This window comes from Lampris incognitus, chromosome 7 (assembly GCF_029633865.1).
Source record: "Lampris incognitus isolate fLamInc1 chromosome 7, fLamInc1.hap2, whole genome shotgun sequence".
Taxonomy (NCBI): domain Eukaryota; kingdom Metazoa; phylum Chordata; class Actinopteri; order Lampriformes; family Lampridae; genus Lampris; species Lampris incognitus.
The window spans coordinates 27504961-27524104 of record NC_079217.1 but is presented as its reverse complement, the minus strand read 5'-3'; the positions used below and the strand labels follow the sequence as shown (position 1 = coordinate 27524104).

The window sequence follows — 19144 nt, the reverse complement described above, 5'->3', positions numbered from 1 at the left end:
GCAACTACAGAGGTGTAAAGTTGCTCAGCCACAGCATGAAGATATGGGAAAGACTAGTGGATGTTAGGTTAAGAGAAGAGTATATGATTAGCGAGCAGCAGTATGGTTTCATGCCATGAAAGAGCACTACAGATGCAATGTTTCCTTTGAGAATGTTTATGGGGAAGCATAGAGAAGGTCAGAAAGGGTTACATGGTGTTTTACGGATTTAGAGAAAGCATATGACAGGGTGCTGAGAGAGGAGGTGTGGTATTGTATGAGAAAGCCGGAAGTGGCAGAGAAGTATGCAAAAGTGGTGCAGGATATGTATGAGGGCAGTGTGACAGTGGTGAGATGAACAGTTGGAATGACAAATGGGTTCAAGGTGGAGGTAGGATTACATCAATTCATAATTTTTCCTGCAACTAAGAAGAGTGATGGGGAAACTGGGCAGCCTCATTTTGTGCCTCTGTTAATTTGTAAAACGAGGGTAAGTACCACTTGATAAAGATATTGAGCTATGAGTGTCATGATAAAAACGTTTGATTACATTCCTGAAATTCTTTCCAAAACCAGAGTTCCAATGTCTTGACAATAAAAGGATGCTGAAAGCTTTGCAAAAATCAAGAAAAATAATAAAGTCATCATCATTTATATCATCACTATATTCAAGCAGCACGGTGGAGCAGTGGTTAGCGCGGTTGCCTCACAGCAAGAAGGTCCTGGCTTCGAGCCTTGGGGTAGTCTGACCTTGGTGGGTCATCCTGGGTCGTCCTCTGTGTGGAGTTTGCATGTTCTCCCCGTGTCTGTGTGGGTTCCCTCTGAGGGCTCTGGTTTCCTCCCACATATAGGTCAGGTGAATTAGCGGTACTAAATTGTCCCTAAGAATGAATGTGTGTGTGTGTGTGTGTGTGTGTGTGTGTGTGTGTGTGGGCCCTGTGATGGCCTGGTGGCCTGTCCAGGGTGTCTCCCCACCTGCCACCCATTGACTGCTGGAATAGGCTCCAGCCTCCCCAGGACCCTGAGAGCAGGATAAGCAGTTAAGACAATGGATGGATGGATATATTCAAGCAAGTCTATGACTTGGTGCACATTGTTATGTATTGATCTGCTTCTCACAAATCCCTTCTTTGAGACAATTTGAAAATATGTGTGTTAGCAATTTGCAATTATTGTTGAGGAGCATTATTGGTTGTTAATTATCAAATATTTTGGGATTTACTACATGGTTTACAAGTCTCGAATCTCTTTCAGATTGTGCCTCCTACATAAGATATAGTCCACCTGTGTGCACCTTCCTCCACTCTTATACGTCACCCTGTGTTCTTCTCTCTTACTGAAATAAGTATTCACCACAGTCATTTCCATCCTTTTAGCAAACTCCACCACCATCTGTCCTTCACATTCCTCTCCTTGACACCATACCTACTCATCACCTCCTCATCACCTCCGTGCCCTTCACTAACATGCCCATTGAAATCCGCTCCAATTGTCACTATCTCCCCCTTGGGTACACTTTCCACCACTTCATCCAACTCACTCAAGAATTTTTCCTTCTCTTCCATCTCACAACCAACTTGCGGGGCATATGCACTGATAATATTCATCATCACACCTTTGATTTCCAGCTTCATAGTCATCACTCTGTCCGACACTTTCTTCACCTCCAACACACTCTTGACATACTCTTCCTTCAGAATTACCTCTTAGTCCATGGGCCAGAGCCCAAAATTTCCTATTTCGGTACACTCAAGGTGGCAAAACTTACTTATAATTTTTGAAAGGATCCATGTCTGTAGATGATATTTTGGTATGATAACCATTCCTCAGTGGCAGCTGTATCACAGTTATCAGCTCATGAAGTTAACCACCCCCTAAAGTAAATTGCATTTTAGACGCTGGTGCATATCCTGGTTTAGCCTCATGGTCAGGACATTTTTCAATGTTCTATAATATTGTCTTTGGTATCATTTTAAAGGGGACCTTCTTATCTTTCATTCAAGCCCTGTTGTGGATATTTCTCACAAATATAGAGGTCACTTGAGCTCTTCAACCCGTCAATAACACACATCTTTCTGCAATGTTCGCCTAAACTATATACTTTCTTTTAGCCCTGTGGCATCTAGGAATATCAGGGACACAAAACACAAAAACTGGAATACTCACAGGACTGTAAAGATTCAGGAAATGTATAATATACCCATACTATTTCATTGTGTGAGGTGATTGTGAGCCTTAAATTAGAAGGGCATTATTACTAAGAAACTAACTAGACCAAAGCCAGTTAGTCCATGGGTCAGACCAGATATCGATATCACCCAAGGTGACACAACTTCACTGGTGCCATTTTATTTGGTACACTAACAGAAGTAAAATAATACATGATAACCTTTCCAAATGAGCAGCTATTTCATTTTTCTTTCAGGAAACCTGTTTCTGTGCCTCTCACGATTGTGTATTTGCCCAGATTTTTACAAATATAGCATTTCAACACCCCTGGTACTGATTAGCCTAGCTTAAACTCTGGGACAGTTCTTAGTTGGCCAACAACCAAGGATAACCAGTACTGTGTACTTCCATTCATTGTGCTAAGCTAGGCTAACGTGCAGCCAGATAGCTTTCTACTAAACACATATAGAGGAAACTGGTATCTATCTTCTTGTCTCACTCTGGAGAAGATTGTAAGCTAATTTCCCATAATGTTAGCATGTTCTTTTAATGTATATGTTAATATGATTAGTTAAAGTGGCTACGAGGAACTTTCATCTTGTGTTGATTTTAGCGGCCTCATGTGGACAAAATACAGCTGTTGCATAGCAACTAGGTAATGTATCTATTTGTGGCTATGTAAGATAAATAATGGTAATATGACGCTGGTGAAGCAAAGTAAACTTTGTTTTAGTAGTGTTCATACACCTAAGTTACATGTATTTGTTTGTATGTGGCAGGTGAAAACTGACTGAATATGGCCACTGGTGAACAAGCAAGTTTTTACCCAATACCAAAGCGCCCACGGGTGGAGTGCATTATCCACTGTTCTGATGATACAGATAAGCTGGTTTCACTACAAAGTGTCGACTCATGGAGAACTCTGCTCAGGGCAGCTCAGATACGAAATCATGTACCAGTTTTGAAACTGGCAAAAGACATTCCTGAGGGACAGATTCCAGCAATCTACTACCACAGAAAGTGTCGCAGTATCTTCACTATGAAGCAAATTCTTGATGGCCTCCTTGCAAAAGAAAAGAAAAGTTGTGTCTCTGCTGAAGAGAAACAATCTAAGAGAGTAGCTCGACATGCTCCAAGTACATCTAGGACTTATGATGCAGAGTGCATATTTTGTCAGAAAAACAGCAAATATTCCAAGAGACAGAATACGAGAGAAGTACTGCTGCAGTGTCGAGAACTGCGAGCTGATGCAAAGATCAGGAGTGCAGCCACAAAGAAAAGGGACAGCAGAATCCTTGCCATTGTGAGTAGAGACCTTGTAGCAGCTGAAGGGCACTACCACAGGTCATGCTATAGACTTTACACCAAAGAAGAGGTTTCCAAAGGAGAGGTTGCCAGCAATGAAGATGATGATGCTGCAGCCCAGTATGAAGCTGCTGTGAATAAGGCATACAATGAGCTGTTCCTCTTCATCAGGATGGAGCTTTTTGGCAATCCTCAAGTGATGACAATGACTGATCTCTCTTCTAGACTGGTAGCTTCAATGAACTCCCAAGGCATTGTCCAAGTCAAGGAATCAACCAAGAAGCACATAAGGCGAAACCTGGAGAGTGAGTTTGCTGGAGCCTTGCAGATATTCCCTGATGAGAAAGGAAAATTCCTCCTCTATCCCGATAACTTGTCCATGAGGGAGCTTGCCAAAGAAAATCAGTCTCTCAAAAGGGAGCTGCAGACCCTGAAAAGTGTCAGTGCACAAGATGCTATAGCCAAAGCAGCCATCAAATTGAGAGCAGACATTAAAAGTCAAGATGTTCCTCAAACCTGGCCGCCTGAAGTCAAACCAGAAGCAGAATGTCCTACCATTCCAGAGTCGCTCATTATCTTCCTGTACTCTCTACTCACAGGCTCAAATGATCCTGATCATGCATCCCAGAGAGTGCAGTGCCTTCTGCAGTCATTTGGCCATGACATAGTATATGCAGTGATATGTGGAAATACCAAGCCTTCCAAGCACATTGTTCTGCCATTCAGTGTCAAATCGTTGACAGGAAATGTAGAGTTGATAAACATCCTCAACCGACTTGGTCACAGTGTGTCCTATTCACAGATGGAAGAGATCAACACTGCCCTGCGTCTCCAGAAACTCTCATCATCAGGGAGTGGCATTGCCCTTCCAGCTAACATCCATCCTGGCATATTCACAACTTTAGCCTGGGACAATATCGACCGTCTTGAAGAAACTGTCAGTGGTGAGGGAACATCTCACAGAGTCAATGGGATTGCTGTGCAAGCAAAGCCAGTCAACCCACTTCCTGTCCAACCCATGCCCACTGTTCCCAAAACAAAGAAGAGAAGCATTGATGGACCCCCACCAATGTTACCAACTTACAATGCTGGACAACGGGTAGGGCCACTACAAAGCAAAAAGTCAGATGCCGATACTGCAGCCAATACTAAGCTTGCCAGAGAGAAAAACCTTCTTTGGGTCCTAGCACGCATGTCACAACAAGAAGAACAGTCAGTCAGCAGCTGGACAGGCTTCAACATCCTGACTCGAGGAGAGATGACGGTCATCCCCGACAATATAGGCTATCTGCCTACCATCAATGCTCCAGCGACACAAATGTCTACTGTCAACGAGGTGCTTAACCAGTCACTGAGCATCATGCAGTGCTTAGGCCTGAGGAAGATTGTCTGTGTCTTTGACCAGCCCTGTATGCGAAGGCTGTCGAGATCACATGGAAACACCATGACAAGTTCCATGATATCATCGTTAGGCTTGGGGTATTCCACACCATCTGCACACTGCTGGCAATAATAGGAAAGCGTTTCCAAGATGCTGGACTCAAAGACCTCTGCATTGAGTCTGGCATGATTGCAGAAGGCTCAATTGCTGGTGTTATGGATGGCCGCAAGTACAACAGGGCAGTGCGACTACACAAGCTCCTGTATGAGGCTCTCATGCGACTGACCTTGAATGGTTTCCTGTCCTGGTTGGAAGAAACTCACAGGAATGACATGGTTCACCTGAATGAGACACTGAAGACCATTGACAGCCTTGGGAAAGAAGTCTCACAACATGCTTTGAAGGAGGTCCTCGAGAACAGCTCTTGTACACACATCATGGATCTATTTGAAGTCTACCATGAGTTCCTTAGAGGTGGAAACGGCAGCCTCTCGAACTTCTGGATGTCCTATTTGGACATGGTTGAAATCTTGTTGGGGCTCATCCGAGCATCCAGAGAGGGAGACTGGATACTACACTTGGCTAGCATTCGAGCAATGATCCCATGGTGCTTTGCTTATGACAGGATGAATTATGCACGCTACCTCCCCTACTACTACGCCCAGATGTCTGAGCTGCCCATCACACACCCAGATGTGTACACAGAATTCATGGAAGGAGGCTTCTCAGTCCAACTGGGCTCCACCAATCCCTTTGGCCAAATCCCTGTTGACCAAGCTATAGAAGAAACGGTGAACAAAGACACCCAAACAGCTGGAGGGACAAAGGGATTCAGCTTGAAGCCAGGAGCTGTGACCAAATATTATCTCACAGCTGAGTATAGAAGCATGTACCTCAGACAGCTGAGAGACCTGACAGGTCAAGGCAGGTGCAAATGGTCTCATCCAGATCTACAGAGTCCAAGGATCAAGAGAGATGAAGCAGATGTCCAGTCTCTCATGGACCTTATGGAGAATAACTGGCTCAATCCTATGTCCCCTGATGAGATTGATTTGGTTAGCCTCTCCACTGGCAACATGGCTCCACCTGATGTGACCATAGATCTCTTGAGAGCTCTTGAGAAAGGAGAAGAGGCCTACCAAGCATTCCAGCAAACAAGGTTAGATGCAGACCCACCACCTGTGAAATTCCACGACAAGATGACCAAGCAAAGTCTGAAAACATTCTCCAATGTCAGCACAAAACAAGCTCGTGGAAAGAAAGCACAGGATGTGGTTCTGAAGGCAGATAGAAACCTTTTCAGTCACATGATCCTGGTGGCTGAAAGCAGGACGGTGAATCTGAAGGATGTCCTTGCCTACCCATTGGGCCCACTACCATGGGCACTGGCAAATGCTGATGGGTCCTTACGAAAATCAAACAAGGCTGCACTTGCCAGAGAGCTTGAAAAGAATGTATCTCCTGCAGAAGACATCCCAATCCCATCTACTTCCATCATTGATGGGATGAGCCTGGTCCAAAAAATGAATGGCAACAACAAAACCTTTGCACAGGTGGCAGAGTCAGCCTTGACCCAGGTCCTCCATGAGGGAGCACAGAGTGGGAGGATTGATGTTGTTTTTGATGTCTATCACCAGACTTCGATCAAAGATGCTGAACGACTGAACCGGGGTGGAGACATCACTCTCCAGTACAATAATCTTGCATGGGGACACCACGTCCAGCAGTGGAGAAAATTTCTGTGCAGTTCCTCCAACAAGACCAGTCTCATCAAGTTTCTGGTGGAAGAGTGGAAACTCCCACGATACAGAGCTATGCTGCATGGCAAGGTGTTGTACATGACCTGTGAGGAAACCTGCTACAAGTTGCCAGAAGATGGGTGTGAGGAAGCAGCAGAACTGCACTCCACACATGAAGAAGCTGACACCCGTCTGCTCCTGCATGCATTGCATGCAGCAAATGCGGGCTCAAAGTCAGTTATCATCACAGCTGAGGACACTGATGTCATGGTGCTTTGTCTTGGCTTCCAGAAGGACATCACCTGTCCCATCTACCAGAAGTGTGGGACTCAGAACCGCACACGGTTTGTCGACATCACCAAACCGGCAAGTTCACTTGGACAGCATCTGTGACAGCCTAATTGGCTTACATGCCTTCACAGGCTGCGACACTGTCAGTGCATTCGCTGGTCGAGGGAAGCTGAATGCCCTGAAGATAGTGAGAAAGCACACTTCCTGCCAAGAGACCTTTAGTCAACTGGGACAGACATGGAATGTGAGTGATGAGCTGTTCCAGAAAATTGAGCAGTTCACCTGTCGGATGTATGTTGCTAATAGCAGCACTGCTGAGGTGAACAAACTGCGTTACCAGCTCTTCTGCACCAAAAGGGGAGAGGTTGAGTCCAGCCAGCTGCCACCATGTAGAGACTGTCTCTTTATGCATGTTCAACGAGCCAACTATCAGGCAGCAATATGGAAGTGCTGTCTGCAGGCTAACCCTGTGGTGCCAAGCCCTACTGAGTATGGATGGACAGACGATGAAGGCAAGCTGGCCATTTACTGGATGCGCTCCCCACCTGCACCAGATGTGGTCTTGGAAATGCTAACATGCAAGTGTGTGCATTCATGCAAAATGCCAAGCTGCATGTGCCTGTCAAACGGACTTCCATGCACAGACATGTGCAGGTTACAAACCTGCAGTAACCAAAAACAGCAGGATGGTCCAGAACTGCACTTTGAACTTGGGGAGTCAGATGATGAGAGAAACGAGCAGTTTGATGAATGACAGTGTGATGATTCTGATGGTAGTACTGTGGTAGTAGTCTATTGATGTACAGGATGTTGATTCTGGACTTGGTTACCCAGAGCTTGATAACAATAATGTAACCATATTCACATATACCCATTACCCTACCCATTACCATTACATATACCCACTAATGATATGGGATTACATGTGTCATTGACTAAGTATATGTAAATGTCAATGTTGTTTAAAATATTAAAATAGTTCATTACCTCACTATGGTATTCCTTTTTATCATGTATTTTGATTGTGTATTTAAACAAATGTATAGAGACCAGTTTGTGACCTAACTGGCTTTGGTCTAGTTCTCATTTAAGGCTCACAATCACCTCACACAATGAAATAGTATGGGTATATTATACATTTTCTGAATCTTTACAGTCCTGTGAGTATTCCAGTTTTTGTGTTTTGTGTCCCTGATATTCCTAGATGCCACAGGGCTAAAAGAAAGTATATAGTTTAGACGAAAATTGCAGAAAGATGTGTGTTATTGACGGGTTGAAGAGCTCAAGTGACCTCTATATTTGTGAGAAATATCCACAACAGGGCTTGAATGAAAGCTAAGAAGGTCCCCTTTAAAATGATACCAAAGACAATATTATAGAACATTGAAAAATGTCCTGACCATGAGGCTAAACCAGGATATGCACCAGCGTCTAAAATGCAATTTAGTTTAGCGGGTGGTTAACTTCATGAGCTGATAACTGTGATACAGCTGCCACTCAGGAATGGTTATCATACCAAAATATCATCAACAGACATGGATCCTTTCAAAAATTATAAGTAAGTTTTGCCACCTTGAGTGTACCGAAATATCGTCTGGCCCATGGACTATCTACCCCATTTCTCCTCCCATCCGCACCATGGTAGAAGAGTTTGAACCCACCCCCGATGCTGCTGGCCTTACTCGCCTTCCACGGGGTGTCTATATATATACACTACCGTTCAAAAGTTTGGGATCACCCAAACAATTTTGTGTTTTCCATGAAAAGTCACACTTATTCACCACCATATGTTGTGAAATGAATAGAAAATAGAGTCAAGACATTGACAAGGTTAGAAATAATGATTTGTATTTGAAATAAGATTTTTTTTACATCAAACTTTGCTTTCGTCAAAGAATCCTCCATTTGCAGCAATTACAGCATTGCAGACCTTTGGCATTCTAGCTGTTAATTTGTTGAGGTAATCTGGAGAAATTGCACCCCACGCTTCCAGAAGCAGCTCCCACAAGTTGGATTGGTTGGATGGGCACTTCTTGCGTACCATACGGTCAAGCTGCTCCCACAACAGCTCAATGGGGTTCAGATCTGGTGACTGCGCTGGCCACTCCATTACCGATAGAATACCAGCTGCCTGCTTCTGCTCTAAATAGTTCTTGCACAATTTGGAGGTGTGTTTAGGGTCATTGTCCTGTTGTAGGATGAAATTGGCTCCAATCAAGCGCTGTCCACTGGGTATGGCATGGCGTTGCAAAATGGAGTGATAGCCTTCCTTATTCAGAATCCCTTTTACCCTGTACAAATCTCCCACCTTACCAGCACCAAAGCAACCCCAGACCATCACATTACCTCCACCATGCTTAACAGATGGCGTCAGGCATTCTTCCAGCATCTTTTCATTTGTTCTGCGTCTCACAAACGTTCTTCTTTGTGATCCAAACACCTCAAACTTGGATTCATCCGTCCACAACACTTTTTTCCAGTCTTCCTCTGTCCAATGTCTGTGTTCTTTTGCCCATCTTAATCTTTTTCTTTTATTGGTCAGTCTCAGATATGGCTTTTTCTTTGCCACTCTGCCCTGAAGCCCAGAATCCCGCAGCCGCCTCTTCACTGTAGGTGTTGACACTGGTGTTTTGCGGGTACTATTTGATGAAGATGCCAGTTGGGGACCTGTGAGGCGTCTGTTTCTCAAACTAGAGACTCTAATGTACTTATCTTCTTGCTCAGTTGTGCAACGCGGCCTCCCACTTCTTTTTCTACTCTGGTTAGAGCCTGTTTGTGCTGTCCTCTGAAGGGAGTAGTACACACCGGTGTAGGAAATCTTCAATTTCTTAGCAATTTCACGCATGGAATAGCCTTCATTTCTAAGAACAAGAATAGACTGTCGAGTTTCAGATGAAAGTTCTCTTTTTCTGGCCATTTTGAGCGTTTAATTGACCCCACAAATGTGATGCTCCAGAAACTCAATCTGCTCAAAGGAAGGTCAGTTTTGTAGCTTCTGTAACGAGCTAAACTGTTTTCAGATGTGTGAACATGACTGCACAAGGGTTTTCTAATCATCAATTAGCCTTCTGAGCCAATGAGCAAACACATTGTACCATTAGAACACTGGAGTGATAGTTGCTTGAAATGGGCCTCTATACACCTATGTAGATATTGCACCAAAAACCAGACATTTGCAGCTAGAATAGTCATTTACCACATTAGCAATGTATAGAGTGTATTTCTTTAAAGTTAAGACTAGTTTAAAGTTATCTTCATTGAAAAGTACAGTGCTTTTCCTTCAAAAATATGGACATTTCAATGTGATCCCAAACTTTTGAACGGTAGTATATATATATATATATATATATATATATATATATATATATATATATATATATATATATATATATATCGCTTTTCTAACACTCAATTTTTCTAACACCAGAATGTAACCGAGGCGGATGCAGTTCAAACAGTTTTTGCAACTTTTTTTTTGATCAGCACTGTTACAGCGTATGCTTTTTCTTCGGCTTTTATTTTGAAAATTAGCAGGAAGTGGCTCTACCGCAGTTACGCATAAAAAGAATAGCGGCGGCGTCCTTGATCAGTCTTTACTTAGGAGCTAGGCCTGGCAGCAGGCAGGCAGGTAGGTCGGTAAGACTACAGACTACAGTTTCCACAATAGGTGCAATAGTAGAATAAAGGACTGATTTTAAAATTTTGTATTTCCATACTGGTCGCAATCGGGTTGGTCTGTCGTGCGTCATTGTTTTGTGACCCACAAAGGTTCACGGACGTGTTTTTGTTTTAACGATTGATGTCCTTGACTTTGTAGATATTCTCTAATATGTCATCTTCACAGAAAATCTGATTCAGGCTCTTATAATGTGGCTCTCTGGCTCTTCTGAGCATCAAGTTATTTTCTGTTTGCACAAGTTTTCCCGCTATCTGCACAAGTTTACTGTTTACAGTACATTGCATAATGTCACCTTACTATTGTGCAGACATCTTCCACTGTAGCACACTGTCCCGCAAAGTACACCTTTGTTTTACATGTATCCTATTCTTGCACTTGGATTTCTCCAAGTACTTTTATTTCCCAATTGTGTGTTGAGCCAGCAGACCAAGCATTTCATTATGAAAGTAAATGTTAACTTGCTTTCATACATGACAAACTTGAAAGTTTTCTCTTATGAGAGATTGAATTTCCCAAATTCTCAACACTGTTTCTACAAGTCTAATCAAACCACTTGCTGTCGTTGTGTTTTGAAAACACGATAGCCATATCAGCACACATGGTACTCACTACATTCCTTTAGAAAACACCATTTCACAGGTTGCATTACTTCCTTTGGTTTAAAAACAAAATCATGGCGTTTCTAAACTGATATCAGCTGCAGGCAGCCACATTGCGAGACAGACACAAATGTTCCTTCTCTGTTGCTTGGAAGTGCAAAGGTGCTGTCCTACTTGAAACTGAACCACAATGTTTGAGAATATTATTTGGTGAGATAGTCCTGTTTGGGGTAACCTTTAATTTGTATCTTCTGTTGTATTTGGTGTAATCTGTTTATCATCTCATGGAGCTCCCTGCCGAGCGCTGAGGAATTGTATATATTTCTTATTAGATTTGGAAATATAAAAGTACACATCCTGTCCTTAGGTCTGCAAATAAATAGAAATATTTAATAACATCATGTAGGCGAGCATACTTTTCCTTGCTCCTAATTATCATGAAAATGTTTGGGAGACAGCTTAAGTAAAACATTTCCATATCCTAAAAGTCATTTTGGTGATTTTTTTTTAAGTTTCTCTGTATATGTAGCCTAAATGTTTTCATTGCTCGGTTTTGGTTGATCGTTTCAAGTTCGAGAAGTTTTTTTTTTATCTTATGTGTAGTTGATAATATGATTTCTAATATATTATTAATGATATTATTGATGTCTGCATGTTGGCTTACACCTGTCCTGTGAGTTTTCCTATGTTCTTACCTTCCTTCCTTCAAAGTATGTTGGAATTGATTTTAAGCCCCCCAATCCTGAACAGCAGTACATAGGCTACGTGAGGACAATGGCTGGATGCGTACCAGTACCTTCAGAGGAGCCTTCTACTACTTCAAACCCTGTGTCATCTAATGTGCATGAAAATGTGAAGGTAATGTGCAATCAGTTAAGATTGAAATCATGATGCACTAATAATACATACTGTTCTTAAGTTATTAATGTGTGGAAATAAGTTTCATAACGGCATGCTCCCATCCAACTAAGCAGAATTGTGGTCCAATTTAAACGGTGTCAGATGCAAATTTGATCTGATTTAATAACACTTGCTCTTCAGTCACCATAGGGATGGCAGTGAGTCACAAAAACAAGTTTGCAGATAACAGACTTTTTCTGTTAATTCTTGCAGGATATCATCTATGCAAAGGACACGGATCAGCAGTTATCTCGATTTGCGCTTACCCATTGCCTATCTCTTAAACCTAGAAATACTATGGCCGATATCTGGAGTCCTCCGAAGGATTGCAAACCAGTGCTGCAAGCTGTAGTTTTCCTTGCCGCCCAACCCCAAAAAGTGTTGTGGATGCATTGACCCTTGTTCATCCTGAAGTGACCCAAAGGTACAGTTTTAAATGTCTTTCAGGATGCTTGCCCTCACTTTTGTGTCATGTAAATGTGGAAAAACTTTTGCTCTCCCATGACTCTCCTTGACTTCATTCAGTAACTGCACCAAGACCAAACTGCAATTTTTCACACAAGTGTGCACACATGGCCTGGATTAACACAGTGTGGTGCCCCCTCATCCCACTTTACACACAAAAAAGTTAAATTTACTATGGGTGTAAAGGCCATAGATTTACATGAACTTATAGCTAAAATACAGGCTCAGCACACATACTACAGAAAAATGTAAGACCCAACCAAGGAACTTTACGTCATAGATAGACATGGCCATTCAAATGCCATACTAGCCCTTACACTGATGCTCAATTCTGAATGCAACTCACATCCCAATGCAACATGTCATGATAAATATTATATCCATCGTAAATGGCCTGTATGAGGCCTATATGCATAACCATTAGAGTATGTCTAAAAAAAATGATCACACCCATATACCAAGTGAGGCAAGCCCAATAACGACTGCTGCAAGCAAACATTTCAACAGCTGAATGATCACAGGGTGCCAGGTGAGCTGATGTGAAGGTAGGGAATACCACATTGAGACGATGTATTGTTGTTCTCATGTTTTCAGAAACAGAAATTAAAGGAATGAAAATAGAATAGTGATTTGATTTTCATTTCAAAATCTACAAACGAAAAGGAATTTTGAATTTTCCTGGTAAGAAACAGCAGATACAACATTTATAAAAGATTTGATATTCCTTCGTCCCTTTGTAAAACAGAAACATAATGTGCTTATTCTACACAGGAGGGTGGATTAGTAACCAATGCTTATCTTTATATGAACAAGGAGACGTTTTATAGCAATTATATTCAATCATGTGTCATTGAGGACCATAGAGGTTTGATTCATTAAAACCTGCATACACACAGCCCTCCATGGGATATGATTGAATGCTACTGTTTTGCAGCCTTGCACAGTTGTCATTCAGAGATTTGTTTTCCAGATTCTTTGGCTGTGGCCTTCCAGTTCCAGAAAAGGTTGAGAGCTGCAAAATCCTGGACTTGGGTAGTGGATCTGGAAGAGACTGCTTTGCCCTCAGCAAACTTGTTGGAGAGGAGGGGCATGTCACAGGAATTGATATGACCAAGGAATTGGTATTGACATGCATATGTACGCATAGATTCCCCAAGTAATGTTTATTTACAGACTGCATACTGATCTCACTGTCTCTTTAGATTGATGTGTCTTGTAAATATATTGAGTACCATCAAAAGAAATTTGGCTACATTAAGCCCAACACCACCTTTGTCCATGGATATATGGAAAAGCTAAGTGAGGCTGGCATTCAGAATGACTCCATGGATATTGTGGTGTAAGTGTTTTCTTGGGGAAATGACGAGGGATGTAATCAAGCATGATACAACACTAAATTTGACAGGTCTTTCTTTCATGAGATAGGTTTGATGCTTCCATAAAAAAAGTGAAAGTGTTTGTCCAACTGCTCTCTACAGATCCAATTGTGTAATTTGCTTGTGCCCTGATAAAAGAGCAGTACTGCAGGAAGCCCACAATGTCCTAAAGGTTGGTCTCAGAATTTTTGCACTATAAAATGCCTCAAGAAAGATATACAGCCAACTATGTTTTGTGACTCCAATGCTTTTAACATCAAGGAAGGAGGCGAGGTGTACTTAAGTGACATGTATGCCAGCAAAGTGATCCCTGATCGTTTCAAGCAAGATCCAATTTTGTGGGGTAAGAAAAAAACATTTATTTAATTTGTTTTTGGTAACAGTTTCACTGGAAACTACTGGGTGCCTGCTGAAAAATGCCAGAATATTGTGCACTGACTGAGCATTCCTGCATCGGTAACCTATCACTAAACTTCCATGAAAAAAACTGTAGGAGCTTAATCTGTTCTTAATTGTAATCTCTAATTGTATGGGGCAGGTGAGGGAATGGGTGGTTCTCTGTTTTGGCCAGACTTCATTGCACTGGCTCAGGAGGTGGGCTTTAGCACTCCCTGCCTTGTTTCAGCAAGCCATATTGTGATCCACAACTGTGAGCTAAAAGCAAAAACGGGTAAGATGACAATTTTGACTTTTAAAGACCTCTATTAATAATTTTCATGCACCGGTAAAATTCAACCAGCCTTTCTCATCTCTCGTGTTTTCCAACCAGGTGACATCAGCTACGCATCGGGTACTTATAGGCTCTTTAAGATACCCAAAACCCGAGTCATGTCCAAGGCGGCAGTGACCTATAAAGGAACTGTAGCAGATTTTCCAGATGAAATTGAGTTTGATTCCTCACACATTTTCAAGGTACACTGTGTGAAGGGAGGCACTGTAAAGACATTTTCCAATAATAATCCTCTGAAAAATGTTTTCATTGCATGTTTTGACGCATAATTGGACAAACAAGAATCATTGTGTGTTATAGATTTATAGCTCATAAAGTAAAACTCCCAACAAAAAAAAAACTCCAAAAAGACCTTTTGGTGATGCTAGATGGATTAAATAATGTTGTCTTGGAAATGTATAGAATTCCTGTGTTGTTCAATGCAGAGAGATGTAGCAGTGGAAGTGGACTGGGAGATGGCAGCATTTCTCCGGTGCTCTCGTTTCTCCCCAGACTTCAGCATCCAGATATTGGACAAACCACAGCCGAGCCCCAGCTCAACAGCACAGGTAGTTTATAATCTGTACCAAAAAATATATATTGGTCAGATGAAGTAACATATGCTCATGTTTCGCGTTATTTGTTTCGCAAATGGAGAATTTTAATCCAAATGAAACAAGTAGGGATGTGCCGATACTGGTATAGGATATCAGGCCAATACCAAGCTTAAATTAGTATCAGTGTTGAAGGCATTGATCAGGAAGTGACTGTGGCTTTGCTGTCTCATTTTCATCAGTACTGCCACCTCAATCCTTTTCTGCTGGCTGACAAGCGGGGCTCCTCTGTGAGACAATGCTCCAAAACAGACCGATCAGGAGGATGCAGCACCTGATGGATGGAACCTCGATAAGACAGAAACCTGGAAGCAGACAGGCTAACTGATTTTTAAGACTAAAAATAATTAAAACAAATCTTGGACAGTTAATGTCATCCTTGATCTTGGTCATGTAGATTTTGAAATTCGGCCAGTGCGCCTGTAAGATGGCTCAGGGAACCAAAAAAAGGACAGTCAGAGATTGTAGCTATATGTTATGCATAAGAAGTTATTAGCTATGCAAAGACATAGGGGGGAAAAAAACACTTTCATGGTTAGCTAGTCCATCTCTACAGGGAAAGGCGGGGGGACATACTGGAGGAGGGTACATGGGTTCCACTGTGGAAAGAGAAAAGCAAGATCTGCAATGGTTGGTAGCTGTTGCTTTGTATATTGTGATACTACTACTACTACTTTCGGCTGCTCCCGTTAGGGGTCGCCACAGCGGATCATCCGTTTCCATTTTTTCCTGTCTTCTGCGTCTTCCTCTGTCACACCAGCCACCTGCATGTCTTCCCTCACCACATCCATAAACCTCCTCTTTGGCCTTCCTCTTCTCCTCTTCCCTGGCAGCTCCATATTCAGCATCCTTCTCCCAATATACTCAGCATCTCTCCTCCACACATGTCCAAGCCATCTCAATCTTGCCTCTCTTGCTTTGTCTCCAAACCGTCCAACCTGAGCGGTCCCTCTAATATAATCGTTCCTAATCCTGTCCTTCTTCGTTACTCCCAGTGAAAATCTTAGCATCTTCAACTCTGCCACCTCCAGCTCCGCCTCCTGTCTTTTCGTCAGTGCCACTGTCTCCAAACCATATAACATAGCTGGTCTCACAACCATCTTGTAAACTTTCCCTTTAACTCTTGCTGATACCCTTCTGTCGCAAATCATTCCTGACACTCTTCTCCACCCACTCCACCCTGCCTGCACTCTCTTTTTCATCTCTCTACTGCACTCCCCGTTACTTTGGACAGTTGACCCCAAGTATTTAAACTCAAATGCCTTTGTCACCTCCACTCCTTGCATCCTGACCATTCCACTGTCCTCTCTCTCATTCACGCATAAGTATTCCATCTTGCTCCTACTGACTTTCATTCCTCTTCTCTCCAGTGCATACCTCCACCTCTCCAGGCTCTCCTCAACCTGCACCCTATTCTCGCTACAGATCACAATGTCATCCGCGAACATCATCGTCCATGGAGACTCCTGCCTGATCTTGTCCATCACCATTGCAAACAAGAAAGGGCTCAGAGCCGATCCTTGATGTAATCCCACCTCCACCTTGAACCCATCTGTCATTCCAACCGCACACCTCACCATTGTCACACTTCCCTCATACGTATCCTGCACCACTCCTACATACTTCTCTGCCACTCCTGACTTCCTCATACAATACCACACCTCCTCTCTCGGCACTCTGTCATAAGCTTTCTCTAAATCTACAAAGACACAATGCAACTCTTTCTGGCCTTCTCTATACTTCTCAATCAACATTCTCAAAGCAAACATTGCATCTGTGGTGCTCTTTCGTGGCATGAAACCATACTGCTGATCGTCACCTCTCCTCTTAACCTAGCTTCTATTACTCTTTCCCAAATCTTCATGCTGTGGCTGATCAACTTTATACCTCTGTAGTTGTTACAGTTCTGCACATCGCCCTTGTTCTTGAAAATCGGTACCAGTATGCTTTTTCTCCACTCCTCAGGCATCCTCTCACTTTCCAGGATTGTGTTAAACAATCTAGTTAAAAACTCCACTGCCATCTCTCCTAAACATCTCCATGCCTCCACAGGTATGTCATCAGGACCAACTGCCTTTCCATTCTTCATCCTCTTCATAGCTGCCCTCACTTCCTCCTTGCTAATCCGCTGAACTTCCTGATTCACTATCCCTACATCATCCAACCTTCTCTCTCTCTCATTTTCTTCATTCATCAGCCCCTCAAAGTATTCCTTCCACCTTCTTAGCACACTCTCCTCGCTTGTCAGCACATTTCCATCTCTATCCTTGATCGCCCTAACTTGCTGCACATCCTTTGCAGCTTGGTCCCTCTGTCTAGCCAATCGGTACAAGTCCTTTTCTCCTTCCTTAGTGTCTAATCTGTCATACAACTCACCATACGCCTTTTCCTTTGCCTTTGCCACCTCTCTCTTTGCTTTACGCTGCATCTCCTTGTACTCCTGTCTACTTTCTTCATCTCTCTTACTATCCCACTTCTTCTTTGCCAACCTTTTCCTCTGTATAATTTGCTGTACTTCCTCATTCCACCACCAAGTCTCCTTGTCTTCCTTCCTCTGTCCTGATGACACACCAAGTACCTTCCTAGCTGTGTCCCTCACTATTTCTGCAGTGGTTGTCCAGCCATCTGGCAACTCTTCACTACCACCCAGTGCCTGTCTTAACTTCTGCCTGAACTCCACACAAGTCTTCCTTCTTCAACTTCCACCATTTGATCTTCGGCTGTGTCTTCACTCACTTCCTCTTCTTGGTCTCCAAAGTCATCCTACAGACCACCATCCGATGCTGCCTAGCTACGTTCTCCCCTGTCACCACCTTGCAGTCTCCAATCCCTTTTAGATGGCGCCTTCTACATAAGATATAGTCCACCTGTGTGCACTTTCCTCCACTCTTGTACGTCACCCTGTGTTCCTCCCTCTTCTTGAAATATGTATTCACCACAGTCCTTCCACATTTCTCTTCTTGACTCCATACCTTCCCATCACCTCCTCATCACCTCTGTTCCCTTCACCAACATGTCCATTGAAGTCGGCTCCAATCACCACTCTCTCCTCCTTGGGTACCCTCTCCACCATGTCGTCCAACTCACTCCAGAATTCTTCTTTTTCATCCATCTCACACCCAACTTGCGGGGCATATGCGCTGATAACATTCAGCAATAAACCTTCAATTTCCAGCTTCATACTCATCACTCTGTCTGACACTCTCTTCACCTCCAGCACGCTCTTGACATACTCTTCCTTCAGAATTACCCCTACCCCATTACTCCTCCCATTCACACCATGGTAGAAGAGTTTGAACCCACCTCCGATACTCCTGGCCTTACTCCCCTTCCACCTGGTCTCTTGCACACACAGTATGCCTACCTTTCTTCTTTCCATCATGTCAGCCAGCTCTCTCCCTTTACCAGTCATAGTGCCAACATTCAAAGTTCCAACTCTCACCTCCACATGCCTACCCTTCCTCCTCTCTAGCTGCCTCTGGACATGCTTTCCCCCCTCTCCTTCTCCTTCGCCCAACAGTAGCATAGTTTCCACCGACACCCTGCTGGTTAACAGTACCGGTGGCGGTCGTTGGTAACCCGGGCCTCGACCGATCCGGTATGTAAGTCTTATTTATGATCCGCATATTTGATTTGGCAAAGATTTTACGCCGGATGCCCCTCCTGACGCAACCCTCCCCATTTGTCCGGGCTTGGGACCGGCACTAAGGATGCACTGGCTTGTGCATCCTCAGTGGCTGGGTTGCTTTGTATATTGTGATAATATACATAAAACATTTCAAACAGGGATTTATTGGTGTACCAATGCTACACCGATTCATTTTCATTCGTTTCATCTCTCTCTATTGATGCAAGTACACTGATCAAGTTTCTTCCCTGCACATTCTTACTAGAAATGACATTACTGATAAGTTGTGCCCATGAGCAGAAGTGGAGAT

General features: G+C 43.1%; 1 protein-coding gene across 3 annotated transcripts; it reads left to right on the top strand.

Moving 5' to 3' along the window:
• Positions 1-10417: 10417 nt before the first annotated feature.
• On the top strand, positions 10418-15565 carry zgc:153372 (uncharacterized protein LOC767695 homolog). Of its 3 annotated transcripts, none has more exons than XM_056283966.1 (11): positions 10418-10488; positions 11893-12000; positions 12333-12466; positions 13478-13628; positions 13710-13846; positions 13986-14055; positions 14145-14226; positions 14422-14553; positions 14653-14795; positions 15039-15161; positions 15389-15565. In XM_056283966.1, the coding sequence occupies exons 2-11, from the start codon at positions 11917-11919 to the stop codon at positions 15482-15484; spliced, it is 1152 nt and encodes a 383-aa protein (XP_056139941.1). In that variant the 5' UTR covers positions 10418-10488; positions 11893-11916; the 3' UTR covers positions 15485-15565. The 3 variants fall into 3 exon arrangements, with proteins under 3 accessions (XP_056139941.1, XP_056139940.1, XP_056139942.1); XM_056283965.1 differs by having other exon boundaries at positions 10429-10492; XM_056283967.1 differs by having other exon boundaries at positions 10481-10500; positions 11896-12000.
• The last annotated feature ends 3579 nt before the right edge of the window (positions 15566-19144 follow it).